Below are 19,496 nucleotides of genomic sequence, written 5' to 3'. Positions count from 1 at the left end.
GATACCTAGGAATAAACTTAACTAAGGAGGTAAAAGACCTATATGCGAAAAACTATAGGACATTGAAAAAAGAGATAGAGGAGACATAAATAGATGGAAGAGCATACCGTGTTCATGGATTGGTATAATCAACATCATTAAAATGTCCATACCACCAAAAGCAATCTATACATTCAATGCACTCCCCATTAAAATACCAACAGCATATTTCATAGACCTAGAAAGAACTCTCCAAAAATTCATCTGGAATAAAAAAAGACCCCGAATAGCCACAGCAATCCTGAGAAAAAGAACAAGGTAGGAGGAATCTCAATGCCAGATTTCAAAGTGTATTACAAAGCCACTGTTCTCAAAACAGCCTGGTACTGGCATAAGAACAGGCATATAGATCAATGGAATACAATAGAGAATCCAGATATCAACCCAAACCACTATGCCCAATTAATATTTGACAAAGGAGGCATGAACATACAATGGAGTCAAGACAGTCTCTTCAATAAATGGTGTTGGGAAAATTGGACAGATACATGCAAAAAAATGAAACTAGATCACCAACTTACACCATTCACAAAAATAAACTCAAAATGGATAAAGGACTTAAACATGAGATGGAAAACCATAAAAATACTAGAAGAATCCACAGGCAGAGAAATCTCAGACATATGCCGAAGCAATTTCTTCACCGATACCACTCCTAGGGCAATGGAAACTAAAGAGAAAATAAACAAATGGGACTACATCAAAATAAAAAGCTTTTGCACAGCAAAAGAAACCATCAATAAAACAACAAGAAAGCCCACTGTATGGAAGAGCATATTTGCAAATGTTATCACTGATAAAGGTTTAATTTCCAACATTTACAGGGAACTCATACAACTCAATAAAAGGAAGATAAACGACCCAATAAAAAAAATGGGCAACAGACCTAAATAGATACTTTTTGAAAGAAGACAGAAGGAAGGCCAACAGACATATGGAAACATGCTCAAAGTCACTAATTATCTGAGAGATGGAAATCAAAACGACAATGCAATACCATCTCACACCTATCAGGATGGCAATCATCAACAAATCAACAAACGACAAGTGCTGGAGAGAATGCGGAGAAAAAGGAACCCTCGTGCACTGCTGGTCGGAATGCAGACTGGTGCAGCCACTGTGGTGAACAGAATGGAGTTTCCTCAAAAAACTAAAAATGGAACTCCCATTTGACCCAGTAATCCCACTTCTGGGAATATATCCGAAGAAACTAGAAACACCAATCAGAAAGGATATATGCACCCCTATGTTCATAGCAGCACAATTTACAATAGCTAAGATTTGGAAACAGCCTAAGTGCCCATCAGCAGTTGACTGGATCAGAAAATTATGGTACATCTACACAATGGAATACTATGTTGCTATAAAAAAGAAGAAATTCTTACCATTTGCAGCAGCCTGGATAGAACTGGAGGGCATTATGCTAAATGTAATAAGCCAGTCAATGAAAGAAAAATACCACATGATCTCACTCATTTATGGATAATAAAGAACATTATAACCTGATGAACAAAAAGATAGATACAGAGGCAGTAAAGCGTCAAACAGACTGTCAAATTACAGCGGGAAGGTTGGGGAGGGGTGGGGAAATTAAGAGATCAACAGAAGGACTTGTATGCATGCATATAAGCATAACCAATGGATGCAAGACACTGGGGGGGTGATGGCATATATGGGAGTGGGGTGGGGGCGTAATGGGAAGATATGTACAATGTAATACCTTAATCAATTTTTAAAAAATGATTTAAAAAGGAACATGTTATTAGATTTGGTCACCAATAAGCAAAATTTATAGGTAAGTCAGAATACCTTAAGGAAAACTAAAAAATGAACAACTGAGAAAATATGACAAAATAATGATACCTTTAATATACACATACTCTTTTTCAAATCATTAAGATTTATCCCAAAGAGAAATGGACAAAGGATATGGAAAACAATTCATAAATTCAATCCATAAATTTCTATACATTTTTTATTTATGAAAATAAGAATATATATCAAATACAGAAATAGCTTCATTCTCAAAAATGTTTGGTGAGTTATTAATGATAATAAAAATGGAAACAACTCAAATGTCTAACTATAGGAAAATAAAAATATCTATCATATCTTTAATAAGATGTTATACAGTTATTTAAAAGAAAGTTTTCAAGAGTTTTAATGATGTAGGAAAATTCTTAGGTGAAAAAAATGCAGCATGTAAGCCTGGCCAGCATGGGTCAGTGGTTGAGCATTGACCTATGAACCAGGAGGTCACTGTTTGATTCCTGGTCAGGGCACATGCCCATGTTGTGGGCTCAATCCCCAGTGTAGAGCATGCAATGTTTCTATCTCTCATTCCCTCTCCCTTCCTCTCTGAAATCAATAAAAATATTTTTAAATGCAGCATGTAAAATAATGACAATTATTAACAAACAAAAACAATCACCAAATTGTCTATATCTCCCCCACCCCACAAAAAGATAAGAGGGAAATACACTAAGATATCTTTGGGTATTTGGGTATGTGGCTTAATATTATTGTTTTCTGTGTTTCTGCATTGCCTTCTGCATTGGAAATGTTTATTTCCAATAAGGGGACATATCCTAATATATAAAAACCCTGGGTCGTAACAACCAGTAATGACCGGAGGGTGACCAACTGGAAGTCAGTGCTGGCCCTGCCCCCAAGCAACCAGTTAGGGGCAATCAGGCAGGCAGAGTCATTAGAGGTGAAAAGGTAGGTAGACAGCCCTTCGCTGAGCTGGCCCTGCCCCCAAGCAAGTGGTTAGGGACAATCAGTCAGGCAGGCAGAGTGGTTAGGGGTGATTAGGTAGGTAGGTGAGTGGTTAGGGGTGACAGGTAGGCAGACGGCCCCTTGCAGGGCTGGCCCAGTCCTTGCAGGGCTGGCCCAGTCCCCTACCAAAGAAAAAGGTAGGCCCAGGCCAGCCAATCCATTGCACCCCAGCCTGTTGCCTGCAGAGGGAGATCACCAGTGGCAGGGAAAGGGAGGTTAGCACTGCACAGGTGGCAAGCAGTGGCAACAGCGGTGGTGGGGCCAGCTGCCTGAAGCCCAGGGAAGGAAAGCCCTGATAGGCCCTGATCTTAGGCCAGGCCTAGGGATCCTACCCTAGGGGTCCTGGATTGTGAAAGAGTGAAGGCCCGGCTGAGGGACCTCCCGAGTGCATAAATTTTCATGCACCGGACCTCTAGTATATAATAAATGTCATAGTTGTTACAGATACAAGGAATACCACACTTATAATACTACTAGAGGCCCAGTGCACGAAATTTGTGCACGGGGGAGGGGGAGGGAGTCCCTCAGGCCAGCCGGCACCCACTCCAATCTGGGACCCCTCGAGGGATGTCCAATTGCCCGTTTAGGCCTGATCCCACAATCCAGGACTGCTGGCTCCCAACTGCTCACCTGCCTGCCTTCTTGATTGCCCCTAACCGCTTCTGCCTGCCAGCCTGATCACCTCCTAACCACTCCCCTACCAGCCTGATTGATGCCTAACTTCTCCACTGCCAGCGTGTTTGCCCCTAACTGCCCTCCCCTTTAGTCATGGTCACCACTAACCGCCCTCCCCTGCAGGCCTGGTCCCCTCCCAACTGCTCTCCCCTGCAGGTCTGGGTCCCACCCAAACACCCTTCCCTGCAGGCCTGGTCACCCCTAACTGCCCTCCCCTGCGGGCTTGATTTCCCCCAACTGCCATCCCTTGCAGGCCTGGTCCCTTCCAACTGCCCTCCCCTGCTGGCCATCTTGTGCTGGCCATCTTGTGTCCACATGGGGGCAGCCATCTTGTGTGTTGGAGTGATGGTCAATCTGCATATTATTCTTTTATTAGATAGGATAGAGGCCTGGTGCATGGGTGGGGGCCAGCTGGTTTGCCCTGAAGGGTGTCCCAGATCAGGGTGGGGGTTCCCTTGGGGTGTGGGGCAGCCTGGGCAAGCGGCCTATGGTGGTTTATAGACCAGCCACGCCCCCTGGCGACCCAAGCAGAGGCCCAGGTATCTGGGATTTATGTATCTTCTACAATTGAAACTTTGTAGCCTGGAGCGGAGCCAAGCCTCCTGCTCACTCTGTGGCTGGCAGCTATTTCTCTTGGGAATGATTATCTTCTATAATTGAAACTTTGTAGCCTGGAGCAGAGGCTTAGGCCTGCAAGGTCAGGCGGAAAGCTTGGCTTCCTTTGTTACCGAGGAAACCCAAGCCTCCCTCCTGCTCTCTGTGGCTGTGGCCATCTTGGTTGGGTTTATTTGCATATTTTCTCCTGATTGGCTTGTGGGCGTAGCTTTTGGGTGTGGCTTGTGGGTATAGCGGAATTATGGTCAATTTGCATATTACTCTTTTATTAGGTAGGATAATTTTGGTTGAGGAGATGGATACTGGAGATAGCTCTTGAGGTTCTCAATTCTATTAGCATATTTGATTCACCTGTAAGCTTTTAGGTTATTCTGACTCTAGAGACCCATCCCACACCTAATCAGAATGCTTGGGAAATGGCCTAGGACAGTGGTCGGCAAACTCATTAGTCAACAGAGCCAAATATCAACAGTACAACAATTGAAATTTCTTTTGAGAGCCAAATTTTTAAAATTTAAACTATATAGGTAGGTACATTGTTATTAACTTAATTAGGGTACTCCTAAGCTGGCCTTTACTAAAAACTCAAGGGGCCAAAGGGCTGCATGTGGCTCGTGAACCACAGTTTGCCGACCACTGGCCTAGGAGTAGTTACTAATATTTTTAAAGCTGGCAATGTGATTCTAATATGTAGTATGGCCCGAGAACTATTTGTGAAACTCTAAAATCAGTGCTTTTCCAACCTTAAAGTGCAAATGACTCACCTGAGAATCTTGTTAACATGCAGATTCAGTAGGTGTGGGTGGAATTCAAGATTTGGCTTTTCTAACAAGCTCCCTGGTGATGCTGCTGCTGGTTTAGGGACCCAACTTGGAATAGCAAGGCCTTCAGTCTTACCAGTTGTAGGCAAGAGTTCATTTATATTTTGTGTCCTTCATTTATGGTAACAACGCTCTGAGATAGGTGCTATTATTCCTCACCATTTTACAAATGAGGAAGTGGAAGCTTAGAGAAATGACACCAGAAATCTGATTGGATTTGTGACTCCAATCAGCCTTCCATCTCTGTGTGTTGCAAAGAAAGAACTAAATGGAGGCCTTACAAACAGATGCAGAAAGATTAAAGCTAGATAATATTTAAGCCCATATAATCTCAAATGGCTAACTAAAGAACATAAAAAACGAAGGTGTTCATAGATGCTTTAAAGGCCAGATGACTAAAAATAATAAAGTTAAATAGTAGCTAGAGCATACATTTTTAGAATGTTTCTCTCTCTCTCTCTCTCTCTCTCTCTCTCTCTCTCTCTCTTCGTTTTTACTATTTTTTTATTATGGTAAAATATATGTAACATAAAATTTGCCATTTCAACCATTTTTAAGTATATTACTCAGTGATATTAATTACATTATTTAACCATCACCACTATCTATTTCCAGTAGTTTCCATCACCCCAAACCCAAATTCTGTACCCATTGATCAATAAATTCCCATTCTCTGTCCCCTTAGCTCTTGGAAAACTCGAATCTACTTTTGCTTCTATGCATATGTTAGATGTTTCATATAAGTGGAATCATACAATATTTGTCTTTTTATGCCTGGCTTCTTTCACTTAGCATAATGTTTTCAAGGTTCATCTATGTTGTAGATTGTGGCAGAATTTCATTTCTTTCTATGGCTAAAGAACATTGCATTGTTTTATATATACATCACATTTTGTTTGTCCACTCATCTGTTGATGGGCACTTGGGTTGTTTCCACTTTTTGGCTATTGTGAATAATGTTGCAATGAATCCTGGCATGTAAGTATCTGTTTGACTCCCTGTTTTTTAATTCTTTTGGGTACATACCTAGGATTGCAATTGCTGTGTCATATGGTAAATCTATGTTTAACTTTTTGAGGAACTACCAAAGTGTTTTCCACAGTGGCTGCACCATTTTACATTCTCATCAGCAATGGACAAAAGTTTCAATCTTTCCACATCCTCCCCAATGCTAGTTATTTTTCAATTTTTTAAAAATTATATCCATCTTTTAGGTGTGAAATGGCATCTCACTTTGGCTTGTCTTACAACCCTGCCCCCATCACACACACCCCACCCCCTGTAGCTAATTATGTTGAGCATCTTTTCATGTGTTTAATGACTGCATATCTTCTTTAGAGAAATGTTTATTTTAAAGTCCTTTGCCCATTTGAAAATTAGGTTGATTGTCTTTTTGTTGTTGCATTATAGGAGTTATTTATATATTGCATATTTAATTCTTATCAGATATATGATACAAATAATTTCTCCCATTTTATGGGTTGTCTTTTCACTTTCTTTATAGGATCCTTTTAACTTTTCTCCCAATTATGAAATAAATACATGCTTGATTAAAAACATTGGCAAGTACTAAAGAATTCCAAAAAGTATAAAGAATCAAAAAAAGGCACTCATAGTTCCAACTGAAAGTTAACTATGTTTTATATTTATGCATATTTTTTGTCACTTAATTTTTTTTTATGAGTTTATTTCAGGCAAACTAAGAACATATGACAGGGAGCAAGATTTCAAATGTTCCCCTCCATCACGTTTTTGTTGTTGTTAATCCTCACCTGAAGGTATTTTTCCATTGACTTTAGAGAGAGTGGAAGAGAGAGGAAAAGACAGAGAGAAACATGAACCAGGCCCCAGTCTGGGCCTGGGAGGAGCTTGCAACCCAGTAACGTGCCCTTGACCAGAATTGAACGTGGGTCCCTTTGGTCCACATTCCAATTCTCTATCCACTGAACCAAACCAGCCAGGGCCCCTCCATCACTTTTGATATTTACATTTACTTTATATATTTAAATGAATATGTATCTATACTTTTATATATTTTTAACTTACCATATTATAACCATTTTACTAAGTCACTAAAAAATCTGTAAACATACTTTTAATGGCTTCATATATTCTACTATATGGATATACTGTAAATCATTTAAACATTCCCTATGTTGAAAACGTTTCCAATGTTTTTCTAGCCTACCTAATAAAATAGTAATATGCAAATTGACCGCACCTTGGCTACGCCCAAGCCACGCCCACCAGCCAAAGCCACACCCACCAGCCAGACGAGTATGCACATTACCCAACAAAGATGGTGGTTAATTTGCATATGCTGAGGGAGGGCGGAGTGAAGACTGAAGAAACTTAGAAGGAAGAGGGAGGAAAAGTGGAAAGCAAGGTGGCTGCCAGAGGGAAAGCCCAGGCGGGGCGGAGCGGGGCGGGTGGCCGCAGCGGCCGCTTGCAGGATTCTTCCTGCAAATGGGCTACTAGTTAATAATAATGCTGAAATTAACATCTTACTGTCTGTGTTTCTCATTTTCTTCCCACATAATGGAATTGTAGAAGTAGAATAACAGACTAAAGGGCTTGAAGCAGTCCCTTGTTTAAAGCAGTTTTCTGCTAAAATGCAAATATCCCTGGGATGGTCATTGTACCTTAGGCATCTGCACATGCACTAACTACTGCCACCTTGTGATCCTCTCTTGTAACATAATTTTGGTGGAGGCTCAGGGTATTTTATTAAAAATAAAGGAAGGGGAGGGGAGGGAAGGGAGAAAATAAGGAAAGACAAGTTTGAAGTTGAGGAGTGTCCTGCGCAGAGCTCAGGAGCACCGGGAAGGACCTTAAGAGGGTGGGGAGGAAAGGGAGACAGGAAAGTGTGAAGACATGGACAGACAAACTTGACATGACATCATTTTATCTGGAGCCCTGGTTATATCTGTAAATGCTTATTGCCAGATGTACAGATCTTTTGACCAGGTAGGTAAGGCAGCTTGACTAGTGACATGGAGAATGTGGCTGTGAATTCACGCATGTCATCTAAAATCTCAGTGGCCGAGTCTTCCTATGTAGCTGAGTATTCCCACACCTGTAAATACTAGACACCAAATGCTAATAACGTTATAATTTGATTTTTGCCTACTTACACCATTGGGAAGGATGTTGCAGTCTAGGGTTAAGACTTTAAAATTCTCCTTGGAACAATTAGTTTTCTGAATTAAGTAAGTAACTTCATAGTTCCATCCAGACACCACCTGAAATAATGTTGAATTGAATAGTTAAAGGGCAGTTTAAACATTATTCACTGTGTTATGAGGAACTTAGAACACTGGCTGGCATATTGCAAGTACTCAAAAATATAAACTCTTATTACTAGGCAAAACTCTTGGCTGAATAAATATTGAGCACTTTATGACTTTCACCCTCCTCAACACACACACACACACACACACACACACACACACACACACACACACTCCTACACATCTGAAAATAAAAAAGCAATATATAGGTGGAGTTACTGTATTTTCTTAAGAAAAATCTTGCAACATTTCCTCTGCCAGGCAACAGAAAAATAATGTCCTTTTGAATTTTGTGAAATATTAATAATACTCTTTTAGATGGTTAAAAATATTTTGGAGCTAGAATGGCCTTTACTGATAAGTCCTCAGGTTCCCAGACAGTCAGGCAGTACATTTTGTGCAGCTTTATCTTGGGCTAGTCTGACCATGATAGCTGCTATGAACATAATTGAGTAGAACATGTCTTGCATGAAGGGAAGTTAGATGGTCTATTAAAAGTATGGAATGTTACTGACTGAAGTAAATCCCTTATAATTAGACACTGAAATACAAGGGACCCAATGAAGAGGCCAGATTTCCATAGTATTTACTTTCTTTTAATGATACTAAAACTATAATTTAGAGAGTGCTCAGAAAGCCATGGCAACTGTTTGGGTACCATTTAATATTTTGGAGCCACGTTTGACTCATGATAGCTAAGTGATAATGTAATTTTCTTAAAACCTTAAGGCTAGAATGATCTTTTCATCTCACCATCTCTCAGAAAAACATGTATTTCTGACTACCCATTCATTAAAACCAACCTCAGAGCCAGGGGTATAATTAGCCACATTTTGCCCTTTATATATTGCAGTATCCGAATCACTTTGACTCAAGAGAAAACTCTTTACCTCCTATGCCAGTCAGATGAGGACATAAAGAGCTCCCTTACCACCAGTCATGGAATCATAGGTTTTCTATTGACCAATGGTTTATTTTAGGCAATAAAACCCTAAACATAAAGATCCAACCAATTTTAACAATACTGTGAGAAATGAAAACTAAAGCACAAACCTGTTTCTGTGCCTTTTTTACTTCTTTAAGAGCAAAGAGGTGGGAATGATCAGTGTGGTTGTTAAAATATTGAATGGCATGTCTCAGAACAGGGTCCAAGTCAGGGCTGGCAGTTGATATGGGGTGCACACAGCCAAGGCATTCATACTGGGAGGTCACCACAGGGCCCTCGGCTTGACAAAGAAAGAGTAGGCAAAAGGGCAGCGTTAATGAGCAAAACCCACATTCAGATACATTGTCCTAAATAAGTAAAATAATTTCCAAGACCCTGGTAAACAAACTTTCTAGTAAATTCTAGTATGTATTAGAAAAAGAACACAGAACTGTTTTTTTGTCAGAGGGGGAAAAACCTACCATCGACTTAGGAACACCTTATGTGCATACTATTGTGCATAATTATTTTAAATTTATTTAAAAATCATTGTAAATTATATAAATAATACATAATTTATCCTCTTATAAAAAAAGTATAACAATACAAATATAGTATTATTTATTTTTCAGTGTTAATTAAAGCTCCTTGAAGCCTCATTCGGGATATATTATGTTTTGCATCAATTCATTTTAACAAACATGTACATATTTTGTTCCTGCTGTAATATGTCAGGTGCTGAGCTAGACTGTGTAGTTACTTTAACTTGTTAGTCTCTGTGGTATGTTGGTAAGCACAGAAGACTTGGTTGGAAAGTTGTAAGGAGGACATTCTGATGAAAGGGAAGTGTGTGGAAGGCCACCTGCCCTGTTTACCAGAATTTTGAATTAGGGGAGACATAGGGCAGTGTCGAAGGCAGTACCCCTAATTATTCCTTGACCTTTCCAAACAAGTCTGATCACATACAAACCCCATGTTGCTGGAAGCTAATTCCAGTATGTCAGCAGTGCTGAATCATCTGGAATGGCTGAGGGCATTTCCCCAAACCTGAAAAGGATGCATAAATGATTGCTTGCTGACAGACAGCTGAGGGCATTTCAATCTACATGTTATTGCCTCCTCCTGGCCAAACACCTGAACAGCTGAAGGCAAATTCTTCCAATCCAACAATGCATTCCATACACTAAACCCTGGCCTTTGATGTGCATATCTACTTTGCCTTAGGACAATTTGTGTTAATAAAAAGCAAGGGGTCCAGCCAAAACCTGTTTGGCTCAGTGGATAGAGCCTCGCCCTGCGGACTGAAAGGTCCCAGGTTCAATTCGGTCAAGGGCATGTACATTGGTTGTGGGCACATCCCCAGTAGAGGGTGTGCAGGAGGCAGCTGATCGATGTTTCTCTCTCATCGATGTTTCTAACTCTCTATCCCTCTCCCTTCCTCTCTGTAAAAAATCAATAAAATATATATATATTTTTTTTAAAAAAAGCAAGGGGTCCAGAGAGACAAGAGAACTTGGAGAACTTGGTTTCTTTAGCCAAGCTCCTCTGACCCCCTAAATGCCTTCCAAAATTATGTTTCATCTCTGGACTCTTGATTAATTTACACACAGTGCCTTCTCCAGATTCCTGAAGCCCTTCTAGATGCTGGATTAAGAACCCTGGCACCAGGTGTTTACTGGAATCCTTATGCTTAATCCCTGGATGCCCTTGCCTAGCGGACAATGTAAACACATGTGTCCTCCCAAGATTACTCACCCTATTGATTGTATCTAAAGATAAAAACTGCAATAAAAGACTAACAAGGCGGCACTCCAGGCTGCTATGGCCCCAAGAGCCAGGAGCCCCTTAGCCCTCTTTTTCACAGTCAAACTGTGTCTGAGCAATCTGTTCATCCCTCATTCAGGGGCTTCTGGTCAGCCCTGGCAGTGGTGAAGGTGTTGGGCAAAGTTGAGTGGGAGAGACTGAACTGCAGATGAATATTTCAAAATAATTTGGCAAGAGCTTGGAAAGGCAGGAGCCCAGAGTGAGTTCAAGAAACTTTCCTGAGGAGAAGAGGCCTGAGCTAAGAAGGGTGTAAAGTGGTCAAGGTCAACTGGGCCACATAAAATGTGAGCCTGAGAAGAAGGAGCAAAGGGAGGAATGGCTCTCAAGAAGGCAGGATGAGTCAGGGCAGCGTGTGGGATGCTGTGTGTACTTTTTACCGGGGCTTAAAGTGGAGGCAGGGACTGGAGATTGAGGTCTGGACAATTGGTAGAGGGAGTCCCCTATTGTGGAGTCTGGCTTCTCTCCAGAGGCCAGGAGTTATGAGCTATATTCCAAGGGTCACGGGCTCCTTAGTGAACCTGATGAGAACCATGGCGCCCTCTCCAGGAAAATGCCAGTACTCACAATGTTCTCCATATAATTTCAGGGTGTGCGGAGACCCACTGAAGTGAATGAAGAGTGGTTGGCAATAACGATGGGGTGCCACTGACTGGGTTTTAATAAAATAACGTAAAATATTAAAACAAGAGCGAGCTTGTATTAAGTTACCAAGTAATGTTTATAACAGATAAGCCTTAACCCACTGGTCAGTAGAGGGAGCTCTGACTAGGGTAAGAAGAGCTATGGAGCTTTTGAGGGTGAGAGGAGTAGGGAAATATGCAAATTCAGTTATTCCAGGCAATGCGATGATTTTTCATCCTGCTCCAACATTTCTAGGGATTTTTTTTTAATTTAAACAGCAATTTAAAATGTTTTTTGCCAAAAAGGGTTTCAGATAAGGGATTGTGGACCTAGTAGTAATTGTGGCAAAGAGCTTTTTCTCTCCTAGTACATAAGTGCTGTGTTCTGGATCATGTGAAAATTTGCTTGTGAGCTAAAGTTCTTAAACTGAATAATAAAAATCTACTCCAAATTTTTTTTTTTAAATTTTCTGTTTTGGACTGTTTTTCTTTGAATGCCACTTCTTGCAAGAGCTGAAACTCAAGAAATATAGTTTTTGTGGGTTCCTTATGGATGACTAAGGCCAAGATAGACAATTGCTCCTCTACTGATGTTCATGAGTGTGGCTGAAGATGCTGTTCTGGAGCCTCCTATACTAAAACCCTATCATGCAAAAGGCCAACTGGGTTGGCTTTTGTGATTGACATTCCCTAGATGTGCCCATTTTTCTGCACCCAGCCATTCTGCCACCAGAGGGAAGGAGCTAATAGTGGTTATATCTCTGCATAAGTTGCTCCATTCTTACAAGGTCTACTATACTATTCTGCTAATTGCTAGCTGTGGGATACTGGGCAAGATATTAAACTGTGGTGGGCCTCTGTTTCCTCATTTGTAAAATGAGAATATTAACCCTTGCCTCATAGACTTGTTGTGAGGATTAAATAAATCAACATATGTAAAACAATTAGCACTGTGGCTAGCAATAAGTTCTCAATAAATGTCAGATATGATTAATTGTTTTCTGATGATCAATACATTCTTATGCGTGTAACTTCAAGCCTGCCATCTAGTTTCTGTCTACAATAACCCTCTGCAGTGAGAATTACTATGATCCCCTTTTAAAGAAAAGGGAAACCAAAAAGGTGAAGAGCTTTTGAAGGATTGCAGGCCAGGTCTGACCTCAAAGCTTGTGCTATTCTGGCTCTAGGACACCTCAGAATTGAAGCATGTGGCATGTTTTCTAGTCCTTTCTCAGGACCTTAGCACACACCTAAGTCAGCATTGCTGTCCAGGGTGAGTCCAGGGGATGATTGGCAGGAGCCTGGCCCCACCTCAGGACTCTGCCACCACAACCCGCCCGCCCCCTCCAATCCTCCCTCCCTCTGCCCCAAGGCTGCAAATGGCATTGTGCAGCCACCCACTGCCCTGTGAGAAGGGGATTTGTACAGGTTATGCTCCTGGCCCCACATGGAAATGGTTCATTTCCCCCCAGGGCAGCGTCATCCTATATATCAGCTACCTGGAGTAATGTGGCAGGTCTGGGTAGCTACGGAGAATTTCATATTCGGTCTCTTCCCTATGGTAGCCGTGCATTCTCCTGTGGCCTAGAAAGAAAGAAAAAGGAGACCATTTATAGTAATCTTTCAGATGGAAAAGTGCACCTAGTGCTGTTGCTAAGTATGGCTTTTCTCTTATTTAAAACTTAAGATTCTTTTCTAACGGAGTTTTGAGACACAAGAATGAATGTTTTTGTAGCCTAATCATTATTATTTACAAGTCATTGATATTCATGAGATGTCGGGAGGAGTGGCAGTGAAGATAGTGAGGTTTAAAATAATGTTATGTTTAAAGCACAGGAAATATTTCTTTTTTATCAAGGTGAACACAGTGCCCTAAAACTAGCCTGCCAGACTCTCCTCTTACAGTTCAACTTCAGGGTTCAACTGCACAGAGGATGCGGAGTTTTTGATACCATGGTAATAACCAGTTATTAACTGAAAAGGAGCAAAGGGAAGGCCAAATACACACATGCCCAGTAAAGTCTGGGTGACATAGGGAAGGTACTTGTCTGTCAGTCACACCTGGGAACATAGTCAGTGTGACCACCGTAAGCACAGGAAGATTTCAGATATTAAACTCTTAAACAAAGTTCTCTCTCTTGCCTCTCTTGCTCACTGGGGCTCCTGGCTCTCTTGTTGCAAGGGACACACTCCCCTGCATGCACCCACATGGCCCACAGCCATATACTCCCTTCCCTCCCCCCCGCCCCCCTACACACACATACAATGGACTAATAGATGGGAAGTAGCCTGATGCTGTACCGGACCCAGCTCCACCATGGAATGGAAACTTGGCACATTGGTTTGGCTTTTGGCTCTCTGAATCCCCAGCTGCACCTCTTTTACGACTGGTTTAAGGGAAATGGCGCTTTAGAAATTCAGATGTGTAATTCCACACAAATAAAGATCTCTCATCTTCCTGTGTGAGTCTTAGAAAATTCTTTTTCTCAAGATATCCTGAGGACTGGACCGCCATCATCCAGTAGGAAAAGGAATCCCTCACTTCCCACCAGTGGACACCCCATTTCCACCAATAACATTTTCACACATTGAAGAGGTGAGTCCATGGACTGTGGAAAGAGTGGCTTACTTCCTGGCAGATACTGGCTATTAGCTCCCTCAGGTAAGGCCAAACAACATTTGTCATGTGGAATACAGATGTTAGGCATTTGGTTAAGAGACCTTGTTATTAAAACAAGGTCTTTTCATATGTATGTACTTTCATCTTCCAATTTAGGTCAATTTTACCTCCCTTTTACAAGGGAGCCCATGGGTTATAAGTGGTCAGCTAATTAGAGGCAGAGTAGAATTCAAACTCAGGTCTGCACAAATAAAGCACCCAGTTGGTCATAGGAGTCCCCTCTTCATGGGAGGGCTTTCTCCACATCTCATGGCTGGTTTCTCGTGACCTTTCTGTCTATGCAAGAACATAGACATCAACCATTTCACTTTTCTACACATTTGAGGGTTTATGTTCACCCCTCAGAAACAGGCTCAACAGTACTCATCACCCCCCGGCTCTAATAGAATAATTTTGCAGTCTCGATTGAGAAAACTGGAGGCTCCAGACCATCACACTTACAGCTTGCCCAGGTTCTTTGTAGTCACAGTCCTGCCAGGTTTTGTTACTTTGAACAGGACAGTCACCCTCCTTGATTTCATACTTAATAGAATAAAATACGTTCTGTTCATCCTGGAAAAAAAAAAAAGGCAATCAAAGATACATAGGGCTCATTTAACTGACAACAGCAGACCATTGGAGAGGAATCTGGTTCAGTTATGAATATTTGATATTGATTTAATTCAACAAGAGCAAAACATTTACTAAAAATACCAAAAGTTATAAATGCTTGGAAGAATGTTCACATTATATTTATAAACATGTATTTTCAAGTAACAAAGTCGTATATGTAGTATTAGCCTATTTTTGTAGAAACCAATTTATAGGGACATTTATGATTTTAAAAGCCTGAAAAGTTATACAGCAAAACTGTTAACATGTTTCGTCTCAGTGGTGGATGTAAGATTATCTTTTATTCTCTTCTTTAAACAAACATTCCTAAATTTTCTGAGTATTTTTTTTGAAAACAAATGTATATTACTTTTACAATTAGAAAACAAACCAACAAACAAGAGTACTTTCTTTTTCATTTTTTAAAAAAATATATTAACAGGTATCTCTGGATGATGAGATTAGTTATGGGTAATTTTAGTAATTTTATTTGTTTTGTTTTGTTTTCTATTTTTTTCTAACATGTCATAAAATAATAAATAGAACTTTAAATCCCAAAGGTTCTGAGATAGATGAGCTTTTAGATGCAAAATCCTGGCATGTTGGAGCAGCAAGAGACCTGAGAGGTGATGTTGCCTCGTCCCTCACTTTGCAGGCGAGAGAAAGGAGGCCCAAGGAGAGAGGGCAGAGCTTAGGCAGCTCCCACCTTGGAAAGGCAAAGCCAACCCAGACCCGTATCTCCTGAGTCCAGGGGCAGTGCTCTCTCAGAGCCTGCACTCCTCAGAGTATTTGCATCTGGGACAGGATGGAGTAAAACACGACAGTTCTGAGGTTCGTTTCAGGTCTCAGATTTTGATAAAGCGGTAGGTGATAGTGATTCTGTGGACATTTTAGGAAAAAAAAATACCCTATGGGCCTAGCCAGTGGTCACGGACAACAGGGGGGTGGGGGCATATGTGGAGAGGGGTTTGGGATGAAAATGGGGGGATGAGGACAAATATGTGATACCTCAATCAAAAAAAAAAAATACCCAACAACAGCACATTTGCCACAGATGTCAGTCAGTCAGTGATGACAACACCAATAACATTGCCGAGGGCACCAGGACTCGCATGACTACACTAGCTTGTAAAACAGAATGGCTCAATGTTATTTTCAGAAAAATAAAATAAAATAAAAAGCCCGCTGGCCTTTTTTCTTTAATCTCATAATGTAAAATGGATGGATTTTTTTTCTTCCACTGATGTAAATTATCACAGAGACATAGTGAAATTCATTTGAACAAACTATTGAAAGTTTGTATTTTTTTTAACTTTGCTCTTTTTTTCCTTTAAAAATAATTTGTTTTCTTTTGCATGACACAAAACTTCTAGTTTCTAAACAGGGTACATCAAAAACAAAAATACCCCCCCTGTGTCCCATCTTTATTTTCACCAATGCAAGAAATCCTTCTGGAATATCAGCACGTGATTAAATAGGTATCCAACCACCGAATCTACAAGTTAATACATATTCTGTTATGGCAGAATAACCAAGAATTTTCCCCAAAGAAATATGTTAATTTTCTAAATATGAAAGAGTCTAAGAGGATCATATGCGAACAAACAAAAATCTCTTATTCCAGGTTTTTTAGGCTAAAGTTGGATAGCACACTGGCAACTGAAGAAAGCTGAAACTATAAATAGATCCAAATTAAGTATTTCTACATTTCTTTAGAAAACAGAACCAGAATTTCTTTTTTTAAAATGACCCTGTGGAATGGCTTTGCTTCCATATTTACCTAATATTGTAACAGTAAAACAGACACAAGAACGTTGATGACAGCTCAACAATGCTGGATGCAGGACATTTACATGTGCACTTTTGTTTATAAGTCCCACATGTTTATTGACTAAGGCTAGACAGCAAGTCATATGATCCTATTTGATGCTTTTTCTACAGTGTCCAAGATCATTTTATGGATTCAGCCAAAGACTGGGCCCCAACTTTCAGGAAAAAGACCACAAAGAAGAAAATCAGGGTAATTATTTAGTCCCCCTAGTTAATTGTTTGAACTGGACAACAAAAGGTGGAAAACACAGACTTCAATGAATTAAAGGAGTTGGAAAAAGTTGGTGGAGAGAGACATGGTACACGAGTAAGTTCACTGGGCTTGGGATGTCAAAGACACTGCAAAAAGAGCATCCATGGGACCACGTATTTATAATGTCCTGTGGTGTCACTCCCTCAACGATGTTAGGACATCTGTATCAATAATAAATAGATCAGTTAGGCAATAAGGCAATGTGTCAAATATATCTCTGTGGAATGAAACACCACAGAGATATATGATACTATACACATTCTTGAGTTGTGTCTGATTTGCTTGTTTTCAAAGCCACCCAGACATCGTGGAGATGTCCTTGAAGAGAAGAATGGTATGCTGAGCCTGCTTTGCTTAATCTTTCCTTTATCAAGAGATGATGTTGACTTTAAAGAGAAATAAAGCTAAAGGTTGTTTGAATTTGATTTTTTCCCCTTTCAGTTACATAATTCTGAATGTTTTCACATAAACAACAACAAAAAATCACAACTAAACCCTCCCTCCCGCCCCCCTCCCCAACCTAATAGTTTTGATGCATCCAGTTGTATTTCTTGGAATCACAAATCCTGTCAGGATTTATCTTCTACCTGAGTGTATTCATCAGTGATAAGGAATATACAAAATCAACTAGAACATTGCTGTTACCCTTGATGCATTCAGCCATCAGGACTTCATGGTAGATGTTTTATCTAATATAGTAGAACTATATTAATTTCTAACTCCTCTTGACATACTCACTGTCCCTCATTTACCTTAGTTTTATTGAGGTATAACTTATTGAGGTATATTTATTGAGGTATAAATAAATCACATATATTTAAGATATACAAAAAAATGATGTGCTATATGTATACATTGTGAAATGATTACCAAAAATAAGATAATTAACTCATTGTCAGCTCACATAATTACCTGTTTTGTGTGTGTGGTAAGAACTCTTAAAATTTAGCCCTTTAGCATATTTCAAGCATACATTACAGTAGTATTAATTCTATTCACCATGCTGTACATTAGACCCCCAGGACCTACTCATCTTATTTCTTTAAAATATATTTTTATTGATTTCAAAGAGGAAGGGAAAAGGAGAGAAAGAGAGATAGAAACATTAATGATGAGAGAGAATCACTGATTGGCTGCTTCCTGCACACACACACACCCCCACTCCCCTATCCCCCCACCCCCCGGGGATCAATCCTGCAACCTGAGCATGTGCCCTAACCGGGAATTGAACCACCACCTCCTGGTTCATAGGTTGATGCTCAACCATTGAGCTAAACGACCAGGCTCATTTTATAACTGAAAGTTTGAATCCTTGACAAACACCTCCCCATTTCTCCCATCCCACAGTCCCTGACAACATCCATTCTACTTTCTGCTTCTGTTAAGTTTGACTTTTTTATATTCCATTTATATGTGAAATTATACAGTATGAGTTAGACATACCTCCTTAAACACCTCTTCCCCTTTAAGGTCTGGAGGGCTTTATATTTTAGTTTAAGGCCGGTCACCCAGCAAATGCTCTTGCTGAGACCTGACTGAGTTCCTGGATTTTCCCACTCTACATAGGCCCTTTCAAATGACTCCATCTACCTTTCTTTAATTTCATCCTAGAATACCTGTCCTCTGATCACCCAGGAGGCCAGCCTTGGAGGCTTGAGGACTAGTCATACCCTGCCCAGGTCCCAGCCCAGAGAGTGGGGTTGGTCTTTTCTAAGAGGTGTAAACCTCTACCTTTAATTATCAGGGTGGTTTTTTTGTTTGTTTGTTTGTTTGTTTTGGTGTGGTGTGTGTGTGTGTGTATGTGTGTCTCCTGGGTTCAAGTGATAGCATAAATCCCAAATGACCTCAAGATTAAACACAACTCACTCACCGTCTTGGTGACTTCGGTTATGCGGTACAATACAAACTGGTTGCCACTTTTGCTTCTACCATTGTATTTCTTCAGAGCTGCATCCACAGCCTTAAATACATCCTCATCATTGCAGTCAATTTCTTGCTGTTGGTCCTCTTGGGCTAAACTTGTTAGCAGCGTGGAACAAAGGAAAAGGATGACAATTAACTTCATGATTTATCAGTCTCCCTCTGGGAGTTTCACCAAGAATTGGAAGCTAACTTGGAAGCTGATGTTAACTCTCTTTAGCCTCTTATCTCTTCTGTCTCTCCTCTCTGCCTTAGCACTTTAGGGTTCTGCTTGGCATCCTGCTGCCCTCCACTATTTGCCCTATTACAAAAGGGCAAATGGCTCTGCTGGATTATCCAAGCAGATCTCAGGCTGGTACATTACAACACTGGGTCATTGACCTGCTTGTTTGCATTAGGAAGGCATGTGTGAGCACATTTCCAGGAAAGTGTACAACTTTGCATAGCAAATCAGAGTACAATCCAATAAAGGAGGAGAAAAAAAATCAACCACCTGTTATTCCGTTTCCCCAATGACCTTGCCAAAGGTATTTATGAAGGTCACTACATGTGACAACAATGCAACTATGAGCAGACACCTTTCAATAAAATTTCCTTGCACTCCTGGAGAGCCCATGCACAGGGACATAGTGAGT

General features: G+C 40.5%; 1 protein-coding gene across 2 annotated transcripts in view; it reads right to left on the bottom strand.

The window, feature by feature from the left end:
* Positions 1 to 19,086, bottom strand: part of LOC307097376 (kininogen-1-like) — a gene marked incomplete at its 3' end in the record, with an annotated part of 45,007 nt that extends 25,921 nt beyond the window's left edge. For both annotated transcript variants that reach the window (XM_079767401.1, XM_079767400.1), the window contains exons 1-5: positions 18,812 to 19,086; positions 14,709 to 14,819; positions 13,087 to 13,171; positions 9,272 to 9,444; positions 8,063 to 8,170 (exon numbers count right to left, since the gene is read on the bottom strand). In XM_079767401.1, coding sequence (XP_079623527.1) covers positions 8,063 to 8,170; positions 9,272 to 9,444; positions 13,087 to 13,171; positions 14,709 to 14,819; positions 18,812 to 19,006 — 672 coding nt within the window. In that variant the 5' untranslated portion in view covers positions 19,007 to 19,086. The remainder of the gene's footprint in view (positions 1 to 8,062; positions 8,171 to 9,271; positions 9,445 to 13,086; positions 13,172 to 14,708; positions 14,820 to 18,811) is intronic.
* Positions 19,087 to 19,496: the final 410 nt, after the last annotated feature.

This window comes from Cnephaeus nilssonii (assembly GCF_951640355.1).
Source record: "Cnephaeus nilssonii genome assembly, chromosome: 3".
Lineage (NCBI taxonomy): Eukaryota > Metazoa > Chordata > Mammalia > Chiroptera > Vespertilionidae > Cnephaeus > Cnephaeus nilssonii.
The sequence above is the reverse complement of the archived record's forward strand: the minus strand, read 5'-3'. Positions and strand labels throughout refer to the sequence as shown.